The sequence below is a fragment of the Bactrocera tryoni genome, chromosome 4, assembly GCF_016617805.1.
Source record: "Bactrocera tryoni isolate S06 chromosome 4, CSIRO_BtryS06_freeze2, whole genome shotgun sequence".
NCBI classification, from domain to species: domain Eukaryota; kingdom Metazoa; phylum Arthropoda; class Insecta; order Diptera; family Tephritidae; genus Bactrocera; species Bactrocera tryoni.
The window spans coordinates 32,640,129-32,660,731 of record NC_052502.1 but is presented as its reverse complement, the minus strand read 5'-3'; the positions used below and the strand labels follow the sequence as shown (position 1 = coordinate 32,660,731).

The window sequence follows — 20,603 nt, the reverse complement described above, 5'->3', positions numbered from 1 at the left end:
AGGTATTGTAGACCATAATATTCAAAGTCGAGTCTCTAGGAAGTTTGTCAAAAGAACTCCAATCAAAACGAAATGACTTAACTGGACTTAAAGTAACTTAACACTTTTCCAAACACAACAAGCTACGTTACCTCGAAGTAGATTATGTTAATTTGTCCTTTAAGGCAGAAAAATGAGAATAATCCAGCGCACTAGGATATTGGTAACGTAAATATTTCTTAACTGCGGCATTAGAAAAATCCTTAAAAGTATAAGGTGGATATATCAATGCACGTTCTGATGATTTTGAGATCAGAGTAATGTAAAATAAAGAATGAGAAAGTAATTGCGAAAGACATAAGAACTCACGAGAGTTACTAAATAACTTTTTAGCTGTTTCACGTTCGAGATTTTTCCGCTAAAAGGGAATATGTGGAGAGCTTAGGATGTTATATCCACTTTCAAATGAGAAAAAACGTGTTTGCTGTGGATTTTTTCTTAAGAGCCAGTTTACTTGATAATCGATAATTTATTTTGAAAATTTTCGTAATCACTTGATCCCGTAGCCGATCTCAGGGGGGACCTTTGAAAGAAGGCGTCCGGTGATGAAGATTTTTCTGCTTAAAACTACCTAAAATCCAAAAATCAAACAGTTTTTGACAGGTAATGATCGAAGGACAAGTCAAAATTATGGATTTTGACAAAATGGCGATTTTCTAAAAAAAGTCGTTTTTACACTTAAAAGGGTCTTAAATATCGTTATTATTTTCCAAAAGCTTATTCCTTCATTCCTGTGAAATATATTTTAGGCGGTCGTATGAAAATTTCAAGTTGATCGTTCCAGCCGTTTCGGAGGGAATTTTCCTCACAAACTCGGATATATTAACCCTGAAGCTGTACAAGTATATTATAAAATCGGGCCAACTTAATCAGTAACTACTTGTTTTTGTCGTTGTGGCCCTAAAGGTCTTTATCCGGATATAAACCCAGCTTCCTCTACTGGAAAGCATATCTGGAGTGGCAAAAAAATCGGTAATTAAGAGCAGATCCATCTCACATCTTCCAAAAACAACCAAACGAAGTCAATACAGGCAAGAAGTGAGCGTTAAACTTTGGTTAATCTTTCCCTTGATTGAAGTCATTATGCTCTCCTCAGCTCTGCTAGTTCACGAAAGTGTTCCATCATTAAGACAATGAAAAGCCGGTGGTTTAAGAGTAAGTCCCTGCTATAATCAATTGTTAACAATGTTTTTGAAAGTTAGTAACAGGTTATCTTGGTGTTGAACAGATTCAAATAAGTTTAAAAATTCGATTAAAATAAATCTGTACCCTTTTTTGACCCCGAGCTTAATGTCTGCAGACTTTGGAAAACTTTTCTTAATTCTAATTAAATAATTTTATATCTGCCTTTAACGTGCCATAAATTAGGTTATGTTTCGATAGTCCTTAGAGTCTTTACAAGCCAGTTTTTGAACCTCCCTTTATAATAAACTTCTTTTCCACTATTCCGTCACACCTATTTCGATCACAATTGTGGTTGGACCACGCTCTCTCTAATAACATTACGAGTTGCTCTATCCTTAAAGCCTGGAAGACTTAAATAATCACCTAAACAAAAATCTACTTATACTTTTCTTAAATCAATGAAAAAATAATGTGCAAATAAAAAAATGAGATAAAACCCTCTTACACAAAATTCTTGCTATGACAATGTTTCCAGCTGTTTGCGTCTACGAATGTCAAATCTGCTGTTCAGCTACGAAGATATAAAAAACTGCACAGTGAATAGATTGGAAATTTGGATATTCTTAAAAAATATTTAAAAGTCAATTTTGCCAAATAAAAAGAACTGCCAAAATGGTGGTGGAAAGTTTAACTAATGGTGATGACTCTAAGCAAGCCGAGGAGAAATCGGAACCAAACGCACAAACGGATGCAGAACAGGATGAGGCCACTGCAGCCGCCAATGAAGCCGAACAACGTGAACGCGAAGAGCTCAATACTTTCATAGTGGAATTACAAGCCAAAATTAACTCGAAAGCACAACTCCGTGCTGAAAATGTTAACTGTGAACATCCAGGAGACTCCTTTTTTGCTAAACTCGATTCCAGTTTGAAGCGAAATACAGCATTTGTGAAGAAACTGAAGCAGTTTACGGCGGCCCAATTGGATACACTACTTAAAGATATGAGCGGACTTAATTTGAGTAAATATATTTCTGAAATATGTGCAGCACTTTCTGAAGCAAAAATGAAAATGACTGACGTACCGGCGGCAGTAACACTCTGCTCGCGCTTACACCAAACCTATGCTGACTTTGATGCACAATTTCTCGAAGCGTGGCAAAAGTCTTTAGCATTGAAGCCAGGTGAAAAGATCTCTAATCCAAGTAAGTTGCGCGTCGACTTACGTTTATTTGCGGAACTGGTAAGCTCAGGTGTGATTAGTAGTAAACAAGGCCTACAACTACTTGGATCTGTGCTAATCAATGTGATTTCGCAAGACAAAGAGGATCACAGCAATTTCTCAATTATATTGTCTTTTTGTCGACACTGCGGTGAGGAGTATGCTGGACTAGTGCCACGCAAAATGCAAAATTTGGCGGAAAAGTATGGTGGAGCTGCTATTCCAAAATCCGATTTTCTAGCGCCCGATAGACAGCAAAATTTACGGGGCTTACTAAAGGATTACTTTAAGAATTTGTGCAAACATTTGATATCAGAGCAACAGGAATTGCTTAATATGACAAAAACTATACGCCGTACTATGGAATCCAAAGGTGAGGACAGTAAACTAATTTACACTTTATTTCCTTACTAAAAAGTTTGACCATATTGATTTAGGCGAGATTTCCAACGACAAGAAGGAAAAATGTGAATTAATGCAAGCCAATTTCGATAAACTACTCTCTTCGGCACAAACGCTCTCTGACCTACTTGACGAACCGCTGCCAGAGCTAACAACAGAGACGGAAAGCTGCAACGCCGGCACTGTAATCGAAAATATGCTCGAAGATGCCACTATGGGTGAACTTGATCCTTGGGGGGATGATGAAACGAAAAGCTTTTACACCGATTTGCCAGATTTGCGGCAATACCTACCTAATTTCAGCGCACCAAAAGTGGATTTGGAAGAGAATGAAGAGCCCACGGAAATGACAGAGGAGGCACTCGATGCTGATATTGATGTGGAAATGGAAATAGATGATCCACCTTCCACAACATCGGATCCACCGAATGATAAAGACGCAGAAGCGGCTGCGGAACCAGCCAACGAAGAGTCGGCCCCAACAGCGCCATTACCAGATAAAATTGCGAATGCACTAATGGAAGCGGGGCGTTTAAATGCTATTCAGGTGCCACATAGCAAACAGCATTTCGATCAATTTTTGACAAATCTGAATAACTGCGTCAACAAAGAACTCATCGATTCCGCAGCCATCGAGTTCCTGCTGAATTTCAATACAAAAAATAATCGCAAAAAACTTACCAAATCCATTTTTACAGTACAGAGGTAGTGTATTTCCATAAAAGTGGTTAATTTTTTAATAAAAAAATAAAATTATCTAACTTCTTAGAACACGTTTGGATTTACTGCCATTCCTTTCCCGTTTCGTCGCCATTGTCAATCTGTGTAACACAGACGTTGCTGTGGACTTGTCGGAAATGTTGCGAAAGGAGTTCAAATGGCACATACGCAAAAAGAATCAACTCAACATCGAATCGAAAATCAAAATTGTACGCTTCCTCGGTGAAATGGTGAAATTCGGACTTTGCAAGAAGTTCGATGCGCTGAGCTGCTTGAAAATGTTGCTGCGTGACTTCCAACATCATCAAATCGAAATGGCATGCGCTTTCATTGAGGTTGCTGGCATTTATCTATACAATTGTCGCGATTCGCGCCTGCTAACCAACGTCTTCCTTGATCAAATGATGCGTCTGAAAACTGCCACCGCTTTGGACTCACGACACGCCGCACAAGTGGAAAGTGTTTACTACCTCGTTAAGCCGCCAGACACGGTGAAGCAAGACGCTGTCGTGCGCCCGGTAATACACGAGTACATACGCCATTTAATATTCGAAGAGCTGTGCAAGCAAAATGTGGACCGTTGCATAAAAATGATGCGTCGCATCAATTGGGATGATCCGGAGGTGAGCAACTATGCCATAAAGTGCATGTCCAAGGCATATTTGTTACGTTTTCCACTCATACGTTGTCTTGCCGATCTCGTGTCGGGTTTGAGTTCATATCAAGAGCGCGCTGTGACTATGGTCATCGATAATGTTTTCGAAGACATACGCGCTGGTCTCGAAATACACTCACCGAAATTAGCACAACGGCGCATAGCGATGGCTAAATATTTGGGTGAATTGTATAACTATAAATTGGTGGAGTCCACGAATATATTGAACACACTCTACTCCATTATCTCACTGGGCGTGTCAACTGAGGAGGGCGTTTATTCAGAATTAGATCCACCAGATAGTTTATTCCGTTTAAAGTTAGCCTGTATGCTGCTGGATACGTGTGGCCAATATTTCACCAGTTCCATGAGTCGTAAAAAGTATTATTTGGTGTACGAGAAAAATTATTTTCCACTACAAAATCCTTTTCGTTTTTTCTAGGCTTGACTACTTCCTTGTGTTTTTCCAACACTACTACTGGTACAAAAAGTCACACCCGGTATTTAGTAGAGTCGAAAATACAGCGGACTTATTTCCCATATTAGTGGATCACATGTACCGCGATTGTGTGGCAAATGTGCGGCCAAAATTAAAGGTATATTATGTGCAAGATCGGTGGGAGAAATGTCATTAATTTTTTTAAATTTTATTTGTTTGCAAGCTCTACAAAAATCTCGACCAAGCCAAGGAAGCGATTGAGAAATTAAAGGAAGAATTGTATCCACAATTGAAAGCCGGCATGCAGGCACAAACTGAGACTGATACTAATCTGGAGCCCATACGCGAGGACAGTGAATTTGATGACGCAGTGAGTTTAATTAAAAAAAAAGAAACAACAAAAAAATTAATAACCTAAAACCCCACCGTCGTAACAGCTGAGTGACGATTCCTCTTCGGAACGTGAACCACGTACACGCAATCACGACGCTTGTGGCGATGATGACCCCAATACCGAGGACGCCAACAATGCCAACGAATTGGCGAACACCACCGATTGGACTGAAAATGAATATATGCTCGAAGATTGCGAACCACCTGTGGCGGAGCGATCCAAAGAAGATCTGGAATTCGAACAGATGTTTGAGAAGATGGCCGCCGACAGTTATCAAGAGCGCATCAAAGAGACTGTTAAACCGAACACAAAAGACATACCAGTACCAATGATGGCTAGAACGAGCAAGAAATCCTATGAGCAAATTACCACCGCAAGCGGTAATCAATCAGGTGGCGAAAAAGAAGCAGCTAAAAGTAACGCATCCAATGCTGCTGGCAACACTGCTGGTAGCGGTGGCAGTGTAGTGCCATTTGTGTTGATGGTGCGCAGCGGCAAAGGTGGCAAACAGCAATTTAAGCAATTCGTGGCGCCATCCGATTCGCAGTTAGCCATCAATTTGAAGCTGCAGGAGGAGAAGACACGCGAGGAGAAGGAACGTGTGAAGCGTTTAACGCTGAACATAACTGAGCGCATAGAAGAGGAGGATTACCAGGTAAGCCAAAGTCGATAAATTCCTTATACACTATTATTTAACAATTTTTATTTGTTAAAAGGAGTCATTAATGCAATCTCAACGTAATATGTCGCAAAATCACTACCAGCGTCCCAGCAAACCAAAGTTCCGCCATCAGAAAGGCGCTCCCGATGCTGATTTGATCTTCAATTAGACACCTGCGGCGAAGTTAAGTATAATTCTCACCCAAATTGTGGGTTTTCCTTTACGATTGTCGCAGTGTTAAAATGTAAGTCGCAGTCTCAACTAATGCGCTTTAAATGCTGTGAGTGAAAGTCTACGTTGCTCAGTGCAAGTGAAATGATGAGGTTTTTTATAAGGTATGCGTGCTGTCATGATGACGTTTGTTGAGGGGTTTTAAAGAACTTATTAAAGTAACTACCGAAAATGAAGTAATCTTGGATTTATTTAAAATGTAATAAAATCAAAATACCGAATAAACTTAAATTATAAAAACTAATGCATAAATGTTTTGATTTTAATTGAAAATTTCCGCGGCAGCATGGAGGATAGAATATCCTGCCCAAATAAACAAGTTTCCATACAAGAACTTGATTTTCCCCTTTCAGTTTGTACGGCAACTATATGTTGTAGTAATCCGATCTGAACAATTTGTTCGAAGATTGTAGCTTTGCTTTAGATAATAATCCATGCCGAATTTCGTGAAGATATCTATTCAAATCAAAAAGCTTTTCAAACAAGAACTTGATTTTGATTGTTCAGTTTGTATGACAGCTATATGTTTTAGTAGTCCGATCAGAAGAATTTCTTCAGATATTGTAGCTTTACTTGAGATAATAATCCACGTTGAGTATCGTGAAGCTATCTTGTGAAATAAAAAAAATTTCCATACAAAACCATGCTACTCACCGTAAACGAGTATAACTTGAAAATTAATTAAAAATTGCACAACTTCGCTTTTTTAACTTAACATTAGATTTTATTAATATTAAAATAATAAAAAAAAAACACACACTAAACAAAAAACTGACAAACTTACATTTTTCTAATACAATTAAATAGCAAATAGCGTACCAACTACTCTTTATGATTAATGTTTAAGCTTGTTCTCAACTAAATTGTATTAATTGTTAATTTTAATTGCAAAGATCAGTACAAATTCATAGTAAAAGTTGAATATAAATACGCCATTATAAAGGTTTTTTAATAAAATATAAAAATAATACAAATAAAACTGTTTTTTTTAGCTTAATGTTAATTAGAAAGAGCAATTAAAGAAGATAATATTGATTAATTGCATGTAAGTAACGGTAAAACGCACAAAAACTTCTAGATTATTGATGGAAAAACGAATCGAGTTCAAAATAGCAGAAATGCTGGTAGAAAATTGTAGAAAAACACAACAAAAATTTTAATTACATTTAAAAAAAAATTAATTGCAGTTCAAAAAATTTAATTGCAGTAAAAAAAATAATTACAATTTAAAAAAAATGTAATTACAGTTAAAAAAAATGTAATTACAGTTAAAAAATTGTCATCTGTTTTTTTTTCATCTTCTCAAGATAATTTGTAAAAAAAAATTGTAGCTTTTTGGAGTTATTGCAATTTTGGTTTATTTTTGCCCTACAAATATTATTAAATAACGAAAAATGTACCAACGTACATTACAATAATCGCTTGATGTGTCAATTTGGCGTACTCGGAACAGCTACTTACAGATTGCATCGTATAATTTAATATACAAACTACATTATATACTTATAAACTATGTTAATATAATTGTTTTAATACAAAAAATAAATTTAAATACGCTGCTTTGAAAAAAAAGTACTTGACTTCTCAAAAGTACTCAGTTCCCTCATTTGTTCTGTATAGTCTGTATGCTAGTTTACGGCTGTTTTTGATAATAAATTACACACTTCAATTTTCATTAAAAATATACCAGCTGACTTTTAGTAAAAAATATATATAGGTTTAGTAGGCACACTTGTAGTAGTATAAATTTGTTTACAAAAAACTTTAAACTATTTTCTCATTCGTTTTGTGCTTCGTTAACAGTTACAAATTGAATTTTCGCTATAGCTATATAAATATGTATATCTCTTTTTACGCAAATAGGCAATGCTTACATGTGATTTTTATAATTTTTTTTTTTTTAAGGTTAGGAAGAGCTACCACGAAAACTTCTACTCTCTTATGATGCTATATAGTTGTTTGGCTGTCTGAAGTTTGCTTCTGTATATCTGTATGTGAAATTCAAAAGAATCAATTTTTTTCTATTATGTTTGTGTATATGTATATCTAAACTGTATATCATTTCCAAGGCACATGCATTACTGCGCGTTAAGTTATCGCCATTCCTGCTTAAAATGTGTATATATGTTTGTATAGGTATATATTAATGGCAGTATAAGGTTGAAAATTATCCTCATTATGCAAACGTTAGCACACAACAACAACTAGGTGCATTTATAGAAATTTCGACTGTCTAAAAACACTTAAGCCAAATGCTTTTTTACTTATAAAAATTTCAGTTCAATGCTTGTATTGTTTGCACAGCGTCACAAATAGCTGTTGCTCGCACACATAAGGATATACATTTAGCTTTATGTTTTGTCTTATTTAAAAATATGTACGTTTCATTTTTCACATATAAATACGCAGCTCCTGTTAGAAACTTCCTTTACTGTATGGCAATTAGAGAGAAATTCGTAACCCAAACAATGCAACATTGCCCAAGCAAATTCATTATTTGTTTTGCCGTTATTGGCTCTGCTCCAATGGTGAAGCTTACTGACCGGCGTACATTGGGTTCTTGAAAGTAGATGTGGCTTGCTTGTAGATTGGATTCTCGCCCTGTAAAATTCAAATAAACAATTATTTTTATGTTAATAAAATTACTTAAAAATTCGATTCAGAATTCGAATATTGTTAATCAACAAGAAAAAAAGATAACTTAGTTTACGCCGCAGCTATAATACCCTTCGCAGGTGCATTTGCTATATCATAAAAAGGTATAAAAGTTCATTATCTTGATTTTTATCGGTCAGTTTGTAGCGCAGCTATATGCTTTAGTGGCCTGAACTGAGCAATATTTTTTGGTATCGTAGCGTTGCCTTTGACAATAAACCATGCGAAGTTTTGTGAAGCTATCTTGTCAAATATAAAAGTTTTCTGTATAAGGACTTGATTTTGAACAGTCAGTTTGTATGGCAACTAAACGATATAAAAGTGCGATCTGAACAATTTGTTTTTAGGTTGAGGCGCTGCTTGGATAATAATCCACGTCGAATATCGTGAAGATATCTCGTCAAAGAAAAAAGTTTTTCATACAAGCAACTGATTCCGTTCTTTCAGTTTGTATGGCAGCTATAAGCTATAGTGGTTCGATTTCGGCGGTTCCGGCAAATGAGCAGCTTCTTGAGGTGAAAGGGAATATTTTTATAGGGTATCCGACGTTTCCTTCTGGGTATTACAAACTTCGTGGCAAATTTAATACACCTACCTTGTTCAGGGTATATAACTAGTTACAATTTTTATGTCAACCAACTCACCGTGTCCCACTTGGCGTTCATGCGCTCCTTCTCGAAACGTGCAAACTCGCGGCGATCGTGTATGGTTGTCAGTAATTTCCACAAAAGCAATATGGCTAAGCCGACTAAGACGATTGCGGCTATAACGCCCAAGACAATGCCCAACATGAACACTTTTGGTGGACATTCACGCTCCTGCTGTGCATGTACTTCGAGTTTGCCGTTCACTTCACTATATTTAAATGTATATTTGCAGTCATCTTCGTCAAAGAATATACAAATCAGTTCATCTTTCTCCTCATCGATAACGATTTTCTCCTCGCTAATGGGCACGAAAAAGTTGGTGCAATTGGCGGCACATTTGTCGTCATCCTTGAATTCACCGGTCTTGTACATTTGACATTGTACACAGTTTTTCAGTTCGATGCAACGACCCGCGCATGTGGGGCACTTCTCACAGAATTTGCCTGAATAACGACCGTCAGGCGTAGATTTGCATCTGCAAGAAATTTATTTATTTTATTATTTTTTTTTGCTTGCCGAGAAAGACTTACTTGCAGGCACCACATTCACAATTGCCATTTCCCGAACAAAGTTCGCCGCCATTTGGTGGCATGCAGGTGTCAGTCGATTCACGGCAATCACATGCCGAACCCGTCCAACCTGGCTTGCAAACACAGTGACTGCACTCGCATGTGCCATGATCAGGTCCAGAGCACAGCACATTTTTACGACGTTCACACGAGAAGTTATCACATTCACAGAATTTGCCGGAAATAATTTCCTCGGGATTGGAACGTTTCTCACATTCGCACACGCCACACAGACAAGTGCCACGGTTATTACAATCCACCTGTGTGGTATTGTCCGCACGGCACACCAAATCCTTGTCGCTGCCAGTATGCACATCACTCGTTGAACACTCACAATTGTGACCGAAATGCATATCATCACACTCGCAGACGCCACACATCAGTGTACCGTGATTGCTGCATTTGGATGAGTGTGCTTCGTAGCCGGTGGTGCCGGGACGTTCGCATGGACAGGAGCAAAGCATTTCAAAATCGATAACCAGACTCTCATTAATGCCAACAGGATAGATTTGTATGACTTGATTCCATTCACGCGGATCCGTTGGACAAGAGGTCACCAAAATCTGTGCAGTGAAATTAACCACATCGCCAACTTTGAGACCGTCACACTTGGCGGTGGGTATTTCGGGGCCGCCATTCAGACAAGCTGAGTGATAGGTGATTTTTACATTGCTTGTGGCGTTGTCCTTCATTTCAATGGCAGAGGAAATTTTCTGTGAAACAAAAAAAAAAGAAAAATAGTATTAAATATAAAAATAATTTAAGAAAAAAATAATATTTTTTTACTTACGCTATATTCAGAGCGCACCAAATCGACAACGTTCGAGGAATCCTCCGATAGCACCGCGCTTGAAGAACCCTCAATATGCTGTGCTAGCTTCTCATATACCGAATGCTGATTGGCGGTAACTGCGAAAATGACGTTAATTGAATTCTGCTTGACCTTGTGGTTGATTTGTGAGATGCTGGGGTAATCTTGTATGACGGAGTGTGTGTAAAGGCCTTCACCGCTCAAATGACATTCGCCATCGTTGGGTGCAATCACGCCGCCAAGCTGTGCGCAAAGAAAACATTTTTTTTTTTTTTGAATAACGAAATATAAAAAGCTTAGTATAAAGATATTCATACCTTGCCATCACCGGCATAATGGAAGCCAGCATCCGTTGAGAAGACGAGCAGACGACGCGCTTTTTCACGCCAACCGATTTGCTGACGGCAAACAATTGCCTGCATAATAGCATCGAAACCACCCTCAGGTGCATCCAAATTGCCGGACACAGCAGCACGACTCACTTCAGACTAAACAAGTCCGTTAGATGAGGAGAAGCAGAGGATTAGTTTAAGTTATAAGACTTTAACAGAGAAATGTTAACGATTTTCATTTTAACATTCTCTGGTTTTATGGGCTTTATTTTATGCTGATGGTACACTCTTTAGAGAAATCTTCTGAACAAATTAGTAGTATTATAAGTAATAAAGGAATTAGAATATACACCCCTATTACGTAAGGCAACTGGTGGATAATTGAAGTATAATGTCCAGGGTGCTATATCTGTATGTATTACGTATGTCTCACTACATATACTCGCGCAAGTAGTTATACATAATAGAGGTGAAAATTCTTGATTAGCGTTATAGGAAATTTAAATTTTTTTATAGAGATTATGCTCACGCAACTAGTAGAAAAGAATTAAATATTATTTTTAGGCAATATTTTTAATAACTATTATTTTTTATTTGAAGCTTTTGAAGTTTAATTTTATGGTTATAAAGGATTTTGCGCATAAATCTAACATTTCATTATAAATCTGGCATTTTATGGAAATATAGTTGAGGTTATACCGTTTAATTTTTTAAGATAAAGATTCACTTTGAACTTAATAATTGTGGTAAGGGCACAGTTAGGAATTTTAAAAATATACTATATAATTCAGTAAAATTTATAACTGTATTTGACTTCAATCTATTTGTCAAAACAAAAACGCATACCAATTCAACGCCCTAGCAGCTTTATCAACGTTGAGATAAACAGTACCATGATGTCACAGTAAGCATTTTTCTATTTCAGGGGTTTTATTTATCAAATGGCGAGCAAAGTAAATATATAGATAAAAATTCACACAAGGAATTGCACTGTTTGCGATGGACTCAAAACCAAAAGCGTGAAATAGATTAGTTTTTCAATAGGAATTTGTATGTAAAATGCCAATTCAATATATGGAATGTAATTGTATGTTATATGCACTCCAAAACTATAGATTCAAATATGGCAATAAATAACATTACCAAGAAAAAAGTATAGACTCGTATTTCAGCATTTCTTATAGCATAAAAGGGTATATAAAGATTTGTATCTTGATTTTGATTGGTAAGCTTGTATGTCAGCTATATGCTATAGTGGTTCGATCTGAACAATATGCTCAGAGATTGTACCGTTATCTCAGACAGTAATCCATGCCAAATTTCGTGGCAATACCTTGTCAAATAAAAAATTTGCCTATATAAGAAGTTGGTTTGGATAGAATAGTTTGTATGGCAGCTATATTTTATAGTGTAGCGTTGCCTTTTATAATAGTCCATGCCCGATTTCTGGCGGCTATATTGACTAATAAAAAAGTTTTCCATACAAAAACTTAATTTTGAGCGCACAGTTCTCTTGCTTTTGGTGTTACAAATTATATGGCAAACTATAGGGAGGGTATATTCTGGGGTATAAAATAACTTTATATAAAATATTTCATACAATCCTGGAGGTATTGACAGATACAAGACAAAAAGCTGATTGGATTTGATTTCCAGTATTTGCGAATTTCCTATGATAAAAATGTATGAAATGAAATAATTGGATCTTTAAAACTTTGAAAATATAAGATTTACGTTATTAATTATAAATTTTAATATAGAAATTAGGTAAATTAGGCTTTTTTATTTACCTATTAGTAAAAATAAATAGTATTACTCAAGATTTTAACATTATATGTAATCCTTTTAAGTTTAATTAACACTATTTACTATTTACAAAAAAAAATATATTTTTATAAATTTTAAAATTTTTATCAAATTAATGCCTGATAGTTTTTTTTAAAGAGTGTACCATTTGTAATAAATAAGTGAATAAATATTTAAATATGTATAGCAGGAAAGCTTTTAGTTTGGCGAGGAGAAACTAAAGTTACGCATGCCACCACCTACCAGCCAAACAGTTTACATGCAAATTTTAGAGCAAACACCCACGCCAAAGGAATTAGTATGGCAACATAACTTAGGAAAATAATTCTACCATGCAAATTAAGTTCTTTTATGCTGACTGACAGAGTTCATGATTTTATAAAAGTAAAAAAACAATTTACCAAAATTAAAAAAAAAATAAAAAAAAAATATAAAAAAAAAAAAATAAAAAAATATAAAATTAAAAAAAAAATAAAATCTCTTCCGATCTAAAAAACTAAAAAAAAATATAAAAAATTTAAAAAAATATTTATAAAAGTTTTCACAGAAAGGGTATACATATGTATCAATAAGGATGATAACTTTTTTTTACTGAAAGGCGATCAACATCATCATTTAATCTCCTGTTATTGACCAGAAATAAAAAAAATGTTAATGCCAATTTTATAATTATATTATTTTCTGTTTTGTTCACAAATTTCAATATATTTAGAATAAAAAACGAAAAAAGTTGGTTAATTTACATATTTTCGCTCTTGCGAACTTTGTTTTCGCTTTGTTTTATGACCTTCAATATTATAGAACAGATTTTCGGTAATTGAAATTAAAAATTAAATATCTAATTTTTAATACAAAATTTTTTTATTAAATTTGCAACTATGTTATTGGCACACCCTATATGTAGGTCTAGTTAGCATACAATATTTTTTATATTCTACTGCATTTCGAATTAATAATTATAATTTTAACTGAATCTCTATCAGTCAGTTTTCGGTTAAACTTACAACAACAACTTACAGAAAATCGATATGTATCCGTGTTTAAAGCCATAACATTACGATAGCCATATGGTGCAGTACAATTCGTACATGGATGTTCCAAGCTATATATGTATGCATATGTATATATATTTTAATTTAGACCACATATCGTTAGCGGTATTTTTGTACGTATGTATGCACGAGCATATTGAAAATAGTTGAGATACATAATTTTATGAAACATTCAAATGTGAGCGAAATAGAGAAAGAGACACAAAATAGATAATTACACAGACTTTTTTCTGGTTAATGCCAATCATATTTTGTAATATAATTTAGTTAGCTATATTTAACTTAAGTACTCCAATTCGTAATTATAATTTTTTTTTTATATGTATATAATAATGCTATGTGACTAAAGAAAAAGCAAGTGTGGATATATATAGATATGTATAAAACAATTAAAATAACAAAAAATATTTATATAAAATATACAAATATGTGCAATAGTACACTGAGTGTCATAATATTGCATATTTTTGTCTTAGTTAATAATTTTTCAATATTCAGCACGTGCGCGAGCTGATAGTAAAAAGCAAAATTTGCTTTACAATCATTTTCAATAGTTTGTAATATGCAATGACACTTTGGCACTCAGTTACAGACATACATAATTCACATGTACGTTGGTGACCAACTGTTGCCACAACAGATCGTGCCCAAAAACAAACACTTAGTTATGCAAATATGTATAAAAATATATTATAAATGGTTAATGCGAGCAAATTGACATAAACCATAACTTCTCATGCATAGCAAATCAGCTGAAAAATCAAAAGCACAAAGTAGAATGAAAACCAAACCAGTGCAATATACTATATAGCAAGGCAGTGTGTATCAAACAGAACGCATAAATACAAATATTATACTTGTATATAGTGGAAATATTAAAAATATTAGTACCATGACAGCATAAATTGGTTAGGTTTACCCAAAAAACACCAGAAAGTAGCCATTTATGCTAATATTACTGATGAACTGGGGTCAACAGCAAACACAAAAAAAAAATAAAATTAATGCAAAAACAAAAATAAATGACTAAACAACAATTTACATTCATACAAACATAAACGAGTTTAGATACATATGTATATGTAGACACGAGATATAAAAAAGATATATAGTACAAGCAGATGTGCAGTAAGCAAGCAGAGTAACGCAAATAAATCTAAAAGAATGAGGCAAATATACGAAATAATTCCAAAGCATTTCTTCTTACAGTGAACGTTGAGGTATTGGTACTCAGAGGCATATGGTTGCGGTAACCGTACGGTGCCTCACAGCCATCGCAGGGCCTTTCGAGTCTGTGGTTTGTTGTTTTCATTTTTTGATTAGAGTTGTTGTAATTGTAGCAAAATGTGGTTGGTAGTTGGTAATTTGCGTTGTTATTGTGAGATTTGGTGGAAGGTAGTTGACATTTTTTTTATTGTAGTTTGTTGTTGTTACAGCGCATTAATAACGGTTGGGTTTGTTGTGGTAAGAGCAGCAAGTATGAAGGTGTTTTTGCAATTGATGCAAAATTGGTTAGTTGTTATTTTTATTTTTTTTTTATTTTAGTGTATTTATTGTTTATTAATATTTTGTTTTAAATAATTTCCATATTTCGTGTATTTTTGGTGGTTGTACATAAATCGAATGAAAATTTTCAAATGCGAAACCAATTTGCAATGAACGGCAAACAAAATTTCAACGGCAAATAACAGTAACAAAAGGGAACAAGAAAATCATGGTAAAAAGATTGAAAAAAATATACATTAATATTGTTATTATATTAAATTATACTAAGTAAGTGTTTTAATGGAAATACACCTTGGATAAATTGTAAGCAAAATTATCAATTAAGGTGTAATTTATTAAAACAAAAAAAAAAGAAATGTACATGTCAAAATAAAATTTCTAGTAAAAAATTCATAAGTAATTATCTTATAGTAAATCTAATTTGTGACTACGCCGTAATTTAAGTAAAAAACAAAATATAAAAATATTTTAAATTACAACAGCAACTTTTGATACCAACTGATCAAATTTGACCCGGACTTGTCCATTCAAACTGCGCGCGTAAACTGAATTAATAAATATTTTTAAACTAGATTAATACAACCTTTTTTTAAGTTCATGTGAAGTTTGACCTTAACATGTCAATTAGTGTATGTTTGACAGCTGTTAATTCACAACGCCAAAAGTTTGTCCTCCGATTTTAACATTAAAAACAAAAAAATTAAATTTTCTTGAAACTTTGTGTTTTCTATGGAATTATTGAAAATGTTGCAGAAGTGTTGAGGGAAGCCTACTTTATGACAAACAAAAATGTGACAAGTGTGAAAGTGAAGTCATCGAAAATTTGCCTCATGTCATTCTTTTACCCAACTCTGTTAAGGACGATAACTTCGGAAAAATTAATGAAACAATGCTTGAAAATCGTTGTGTTTACATAAAATACAGAGCAGAGCATCTCAAAATCTTTTATGAATGCACTCAATACATTTTGATCAATGTTTTGAGTATGAATCTTTTGCAAAGTCGTTGTAGAGTAGTTGTCACAGCTAGAATTGGCGCAGGAGTTTATTTTTAAAGCACTAATAAAGTTTTGTATTAAAATATAAGAAAATTAAGTTTATTTCTATGTCCGGGAAATATTTAATCATGTGATATTTATATTTAGGGTAGGAAAATTTTTTGATTATTTCGCTTACAATACTGTTGATGCAAAAATTGATGAACAATTTATAATAACTTAAAATATATACATATTTAAATTTAATTTAAAAAAATATAAATAAAATTTAAGATAGTTATATAAAATATGAATACAACTATATTTTTAACACTATCTCTAAAAATGACTTATATTTTAATTGAAACTCGCTTACTCACTTTTTGGGTATAGTTGAGACGTAAGGCATTAGCACCTTGTCCACAAACGAACCAAAGCCCAAACGGAAATTCGAAGTAATATTGCGCATAGTTTCCGACAGCTTATCGCCCAAAGCCGACAGTTTGTCCTTATCGTCCTCCATAGATTTAGACAAGTCCATCAAATAGTATAAGTCGACGGGATAATCAATAGCTTGCGAGTAGCGCATATTTAACGAGTGCAATTGATCTGAAGAAGGATATGGATTATAATCTCACTTTCGAAGGCAAAAATATGTGTTCCTTACAAACAAAACTTACTTATACGCAACTTGAGGCTCACACGTTGTGGACTGATTTGCACGATTTCACCACTGGAAGCTGAAGCACCGGCGGCGGCTGCGCCACCATAAGCGCCGGCATAGGACGAACTGGACGATGAGCTACTATATGATGAACTCGCTTCGTATGAGCCACCATAACCGTAACCGTAACCAGCTGCGGCGCTGGCGTTACCACCACGCGTTAATTCACGATTGATAGTGAATTTTTGCTCTGTAAAAGGGTTCCAGGTGTACTCCTCTTTGCAATAATTTTGTAAACTATTTTTGAAACAACGTGGCAAATCTATAAAATCGGGTTCCATGCACCAAGCGCAATTTTGTGTTTGTATGCAATCATGACAGGATGCCTTGTTTACACATGGATCTTGTATGAGTTTACCGGCGAGTTGCGCCTCAACGCTAAAAATGCTACTGCAGGCAAATAATGTGGCGAATAACAGAGCCACCAGCCGTTTGGTCGTAGACAGACGGCAGGGATGTGCTAACATGTTTGGCTATAGTTGTCAGAAGCTGGTAAAAATAAAGGAATTGTTTAGATAATTTGATACACTGGCAATAACCTAAAACTTCTGAATCAAAATAAGAAACACCAAAACAATATTTGAGGAGTTAATCACTTTCGGGGCATTCTGTGCATTCTTTATCTATCAAACTTCCGATATGGCTCCGTTATATTCATTATTTTTTATTATTTATTTTTTAATCAAATAACAAACATTTTTTAGTTTGAACGTTTTCGCACAGATAATTATTACTTTCACGTTTTTATATCATTTTACTTAGTAACTTAATATAGAATGATTCAATCGATGAAAATTAGAACATGGTGTCACTGTTTTAACTTTTTTTAATAATTAGGACCAACTGCTATTGAAAGTAGTATAAGCTGACGCATAAGAATATACAGGCTTTAGAAGAGTCATAACTACTCTTTACACATTTATTTAAAAAATAATTAGGTAAATTTGAAACTCAGATGTTTTATTTAACAACAATAAAGCGGAACCCGAGATTATGTAGTTTTGTATTTAAAATTTTATAAATTATTTATTCTTTGATAATTCATTATACACTATAATTAATTCATTTATATAAGGAGAAATTCATATATCAAAGTATATATGAGGAACTTTTGAAAAATTGGCAATTAAAGAGTTTTTATTTACTTTTAATGTTTTTTTCTTTTCTTGCTAGCGTTGCTGACGTTATTCGATGCTGCTTTTGTTGATTTGGTTGAGACACTCATCACGATTTCATATGAATCAAATTGTGAGCCAAAATGACTCATCTGCTATGAGCAGTACATAAGTATATGAAATAAACGAAAGGTAGGTAGTGTCCAAGAAAATGAAATCACACAGTAAACAAAAAACAACTTTAGAGGAATTCTACATACATATGAACATATTTATGTATATACTGAAAGGAAGGCTGATAAATAAATGTACAAGCTACGAAACACATATATACGAAATGCACAAGCACAGTCATATAAAATTTTACAATAAACAATTACGACAGTCCCGGCAAGATAACGCCGTCTGAAAGTGTGACGAATAGCACACCGCCTGTATAGACTGGCATTGGAATCGTGCTTTTGCAACATAAATGGATTTTCAATTAATACAATGGGTGCGGGTCTAAAGAGGAAGTGTATTTGTATCTAAATAAAGGCAGGTCAACAAAGTGCTAATAGCACGCAAAAGGGATATCTATGTACGTGTGTATATAAGGGACTACATAGTGCGGCGCCTATTGAAGCCACTCAATGACTGACATTAAAATAAAGAAGACGTATTGAATTGAAAAAAGACTGGTTTCCGTAGTTTTAATAACGTTTGGTTAAACTAGATCTACGCGAAAATACAGTCTTACAAACAAAAACATTAGCAACACATTAGGGATGCAGGCAAATTTACATACATATTATGCATGTGTATTTTGAGAAAAATTAAAAATTATTTAGCTATTAACGACTAATTTAAAATTTCTTAACATTGAGAAAAACAGGTATTCCTAACAAAATTTTAAAGTACATTCTGTAAGTATTGAATATATGTACATACATAAACCAAAAACATTGAGGGCATACATATGTGTCTCCTTTCAAAAATTAAAGCGATGATGTTGGCGCTAGTGGGTTGTATTGGCTATATTTAGCCCACGCATGTACAATAAGAGCAACACCAACACTCAATTCAAAAACAACAAAAACAACGAGCAAATAGCATTGAAGGTACAACACCAAGAAACTGTGATTAGCGTAAAGCAAGAACAACAACAACATTGGTAAAATAATATGAGTCGAAAAAGCAATGTATCTTATATTGACGACAAAATAATATTCATTCACGGCGAGTACGAGTTTTTTTGTTTTAATAGACGAAACTCAAAAATCTAGCAAATACAGATATGTGTACGTGTGTATGTTTATTGTGGGCGTTTGTTAACTTGTTCTATATGTGCTGGAGCCTCATATCATGCATAAGCTCTGAAACTAGCCAATATAAAGGAGTTGGGAATGGGGAGTGGCACTGTTTTCTTATGCATTTATATCTTCCTTGTGCATACGAACGATAACGATGACTAATAATTAGTAATTCAGTAGCACAAATGTCTAGGTTTACTTATCAAATCAAGTTTTATTGATGATGCCATATTGAAGTCACTGGAGTTTCTCCGCTATTTGTGTCAACATTCGTTCTTTGTTTTCTCATTTTATAATTGTTTCACTACCACCACCACTTTTCATCGGATTCTTTATGGCTTTTAACACAACTTGAGTTGCGAAATGAATGAAATCACCATTTCTTTTTTAATTGTGTATATAAATGACCGCACACTTAAATCCTTACATAATTATAAACACTATTGTATTATTTATCACTTACACTTCTTACTAATATGGAATATTTGTTAATTTTTCCGCGATTCTACTGTATTTAATGAGATTTTATTTCCATCAGGGGCTGATATATATTAAATATTTTACACGCGAATAGCACTTCCACAAAATCAACCACACTCCTCGAAATTTTCGAATAATCTGATCAGCGATGGCAATTTGTTGCTTCGAAAATATATTTTTCCCACAGGGTTGCACTCAATATGTCATTGATTTACTCTGTCAACCAACTGAAATAAACTATTCAATTTTAGAGCTGTCAGTAAATGTTGTAAATTGTTAAAATATATAACTATGTGTTCACTTCAAAAAAGTATGCTTAAGTTAAACCTAAGCAACTGGTTATGTGCAAATTTTGAATTAAAGTACAGATTAACTTACATAAGTTATTGGTTTTATACAAATTTTGAATTTAAGGACAGATGCACGAAATAGAAACAGTTATTGATTATCTTCATAACAAATACTGACCTTTTGATATCACGAAAGTTGAAATAAAAGCTTTGGCTGTCCTTTTTAATTAAAGTTTTATTCTTATTAATATTTCGAACAAAATTATATTGACGAACTTAAAATAATGTAAAGAATGGCACATTTTTTCGAACGCATTAGAGCATTTATAATAAACAGCGTTTTTGAGCACTGCAGAAAAGTCAAAAATCCTTCTTCTTTATATTTACATATTATATCATTTTATAATTGAGTAAACGTAATAAATCTTTTTCAAAATAAAATTGGGCCAATACAAAATAGA

General features: G+C 34.1%; 2 protein-coding genes across 3 annotated transcripts; one reads left to right on the top strand and one right to left on the bottom strand.

Annotated features, from left to right (window-relative positions):
- Positions 1–1,721: 1,721 nt before the first annotated feature.
- On the top strand, positions 1,722–6,127 carry LOC120774723 (regulator of nonsense transcripts 2). The gene is made up of 7 exons (XM_040104474.1): positions 1,722–2,758; positions 2,823–3,492; positions 3,557–4,543; positions 4,605–4,758; positions 4,825–4,971; positions 5,039–5,650; positions 5,712–6,127. The coding sequence occupies exons 1-7, from the start codon at positions 1,837–1,839 to the stop codon at positions 5,823–5,825; spliced, it is 3,606 nt and encodes a 1,201-aa protein (XP_039960408.1). The 5' UTR covers positions 1,722–1,836; the 3' UTR covers positions 5,826–6,127.
- A 1,649-nt stretch (positions 6,128–7,776) lies between these two features.
- Positions 7,777–19,976, bottom strand: LOC120774092 (integrin beta-PS-like). 2 transcript variants are annotated; one of them, XM_040103426.1, is made up of 9 exons: positions 19,836–19,976; positions 16,922–17,454; positions 16,622–16,850; positions 14,967–15,051; positions 10,887–11,057; positions 10,549–10,812; positions 9,720–10,471; positions 9,187–9,664; positions 7,777–8,488 (listed from the first exon to the last, which is right to left on the bottom strand). In XM_040103426.1, the coding sequence occupies exons 2-9, from the start codon at positions 17,430–17,432 to the stop codon at positions 8,423–8,425; spliced, it is 2,556 nt and encodes an 851-aa protein (XP_039959360.1). In that variant the 5' UTR covers positions 17,433–17,454; positions 19,836–19,976; the 3' UTR covers positions 7,777–8,422. The 2 variants fall into 2 exon arrangements, with proteins under 2 accessions (XP_039959360.1, XP_039959361.1); XM_040103427.1 differs by lacking the exon at positions 14,967–15,051 and adding an exon at positions 13,725–13,809.
- Positions 19,977–20,603: the final 627 nt, after the last annotated feature.

Bases quoted from the DNA above. Each gene is read 5' to 3' on its own strand.
- LOC120774723 (XM_040104474.1), top strand. From the start codon at position 1,837: ATGGTGGTGGAAAGTTTAACTAATGGTGATGACTCTAAGCAAGCCGAG. The intron at 4,759-4,824 runs GTATATTATGTG...TTTGTTTGCAAG, and splicing joins ATGTGCGGCCAAAATTAAAG to CTCTACAAAAATCTCGACCA. The intron at 5,651-5,711 runs GTAAGCCAAAGT...ATTTGTTAAAAG, and splicing joins TAGAAGAGGAGGATTACCAG to GAGTCATTAATGCAATCTCA.
- LOC120774092 (XM_040103426.1), bottom strand. From the start codon at position 17,432: ATGTTAGCACATCCCTGCCGTCTGTCTACGACCAAACGGCTGGTGGCT. The intron at 11,058-14,966 runs GTAAGAAGAAAT...GGACTTGTTTAG, and splicing joins CCAATACCTCAACGTTCACT to TCTGAAGTGAGTCGTGCTGC. The intron at 10,472-10,548 runs GTAAGTAAAAAA...TTTGTTTCACAG, and splicing joins TGGTGCGCTCTGAATATAGC to AAAATTTCCTCTGCCATTGA.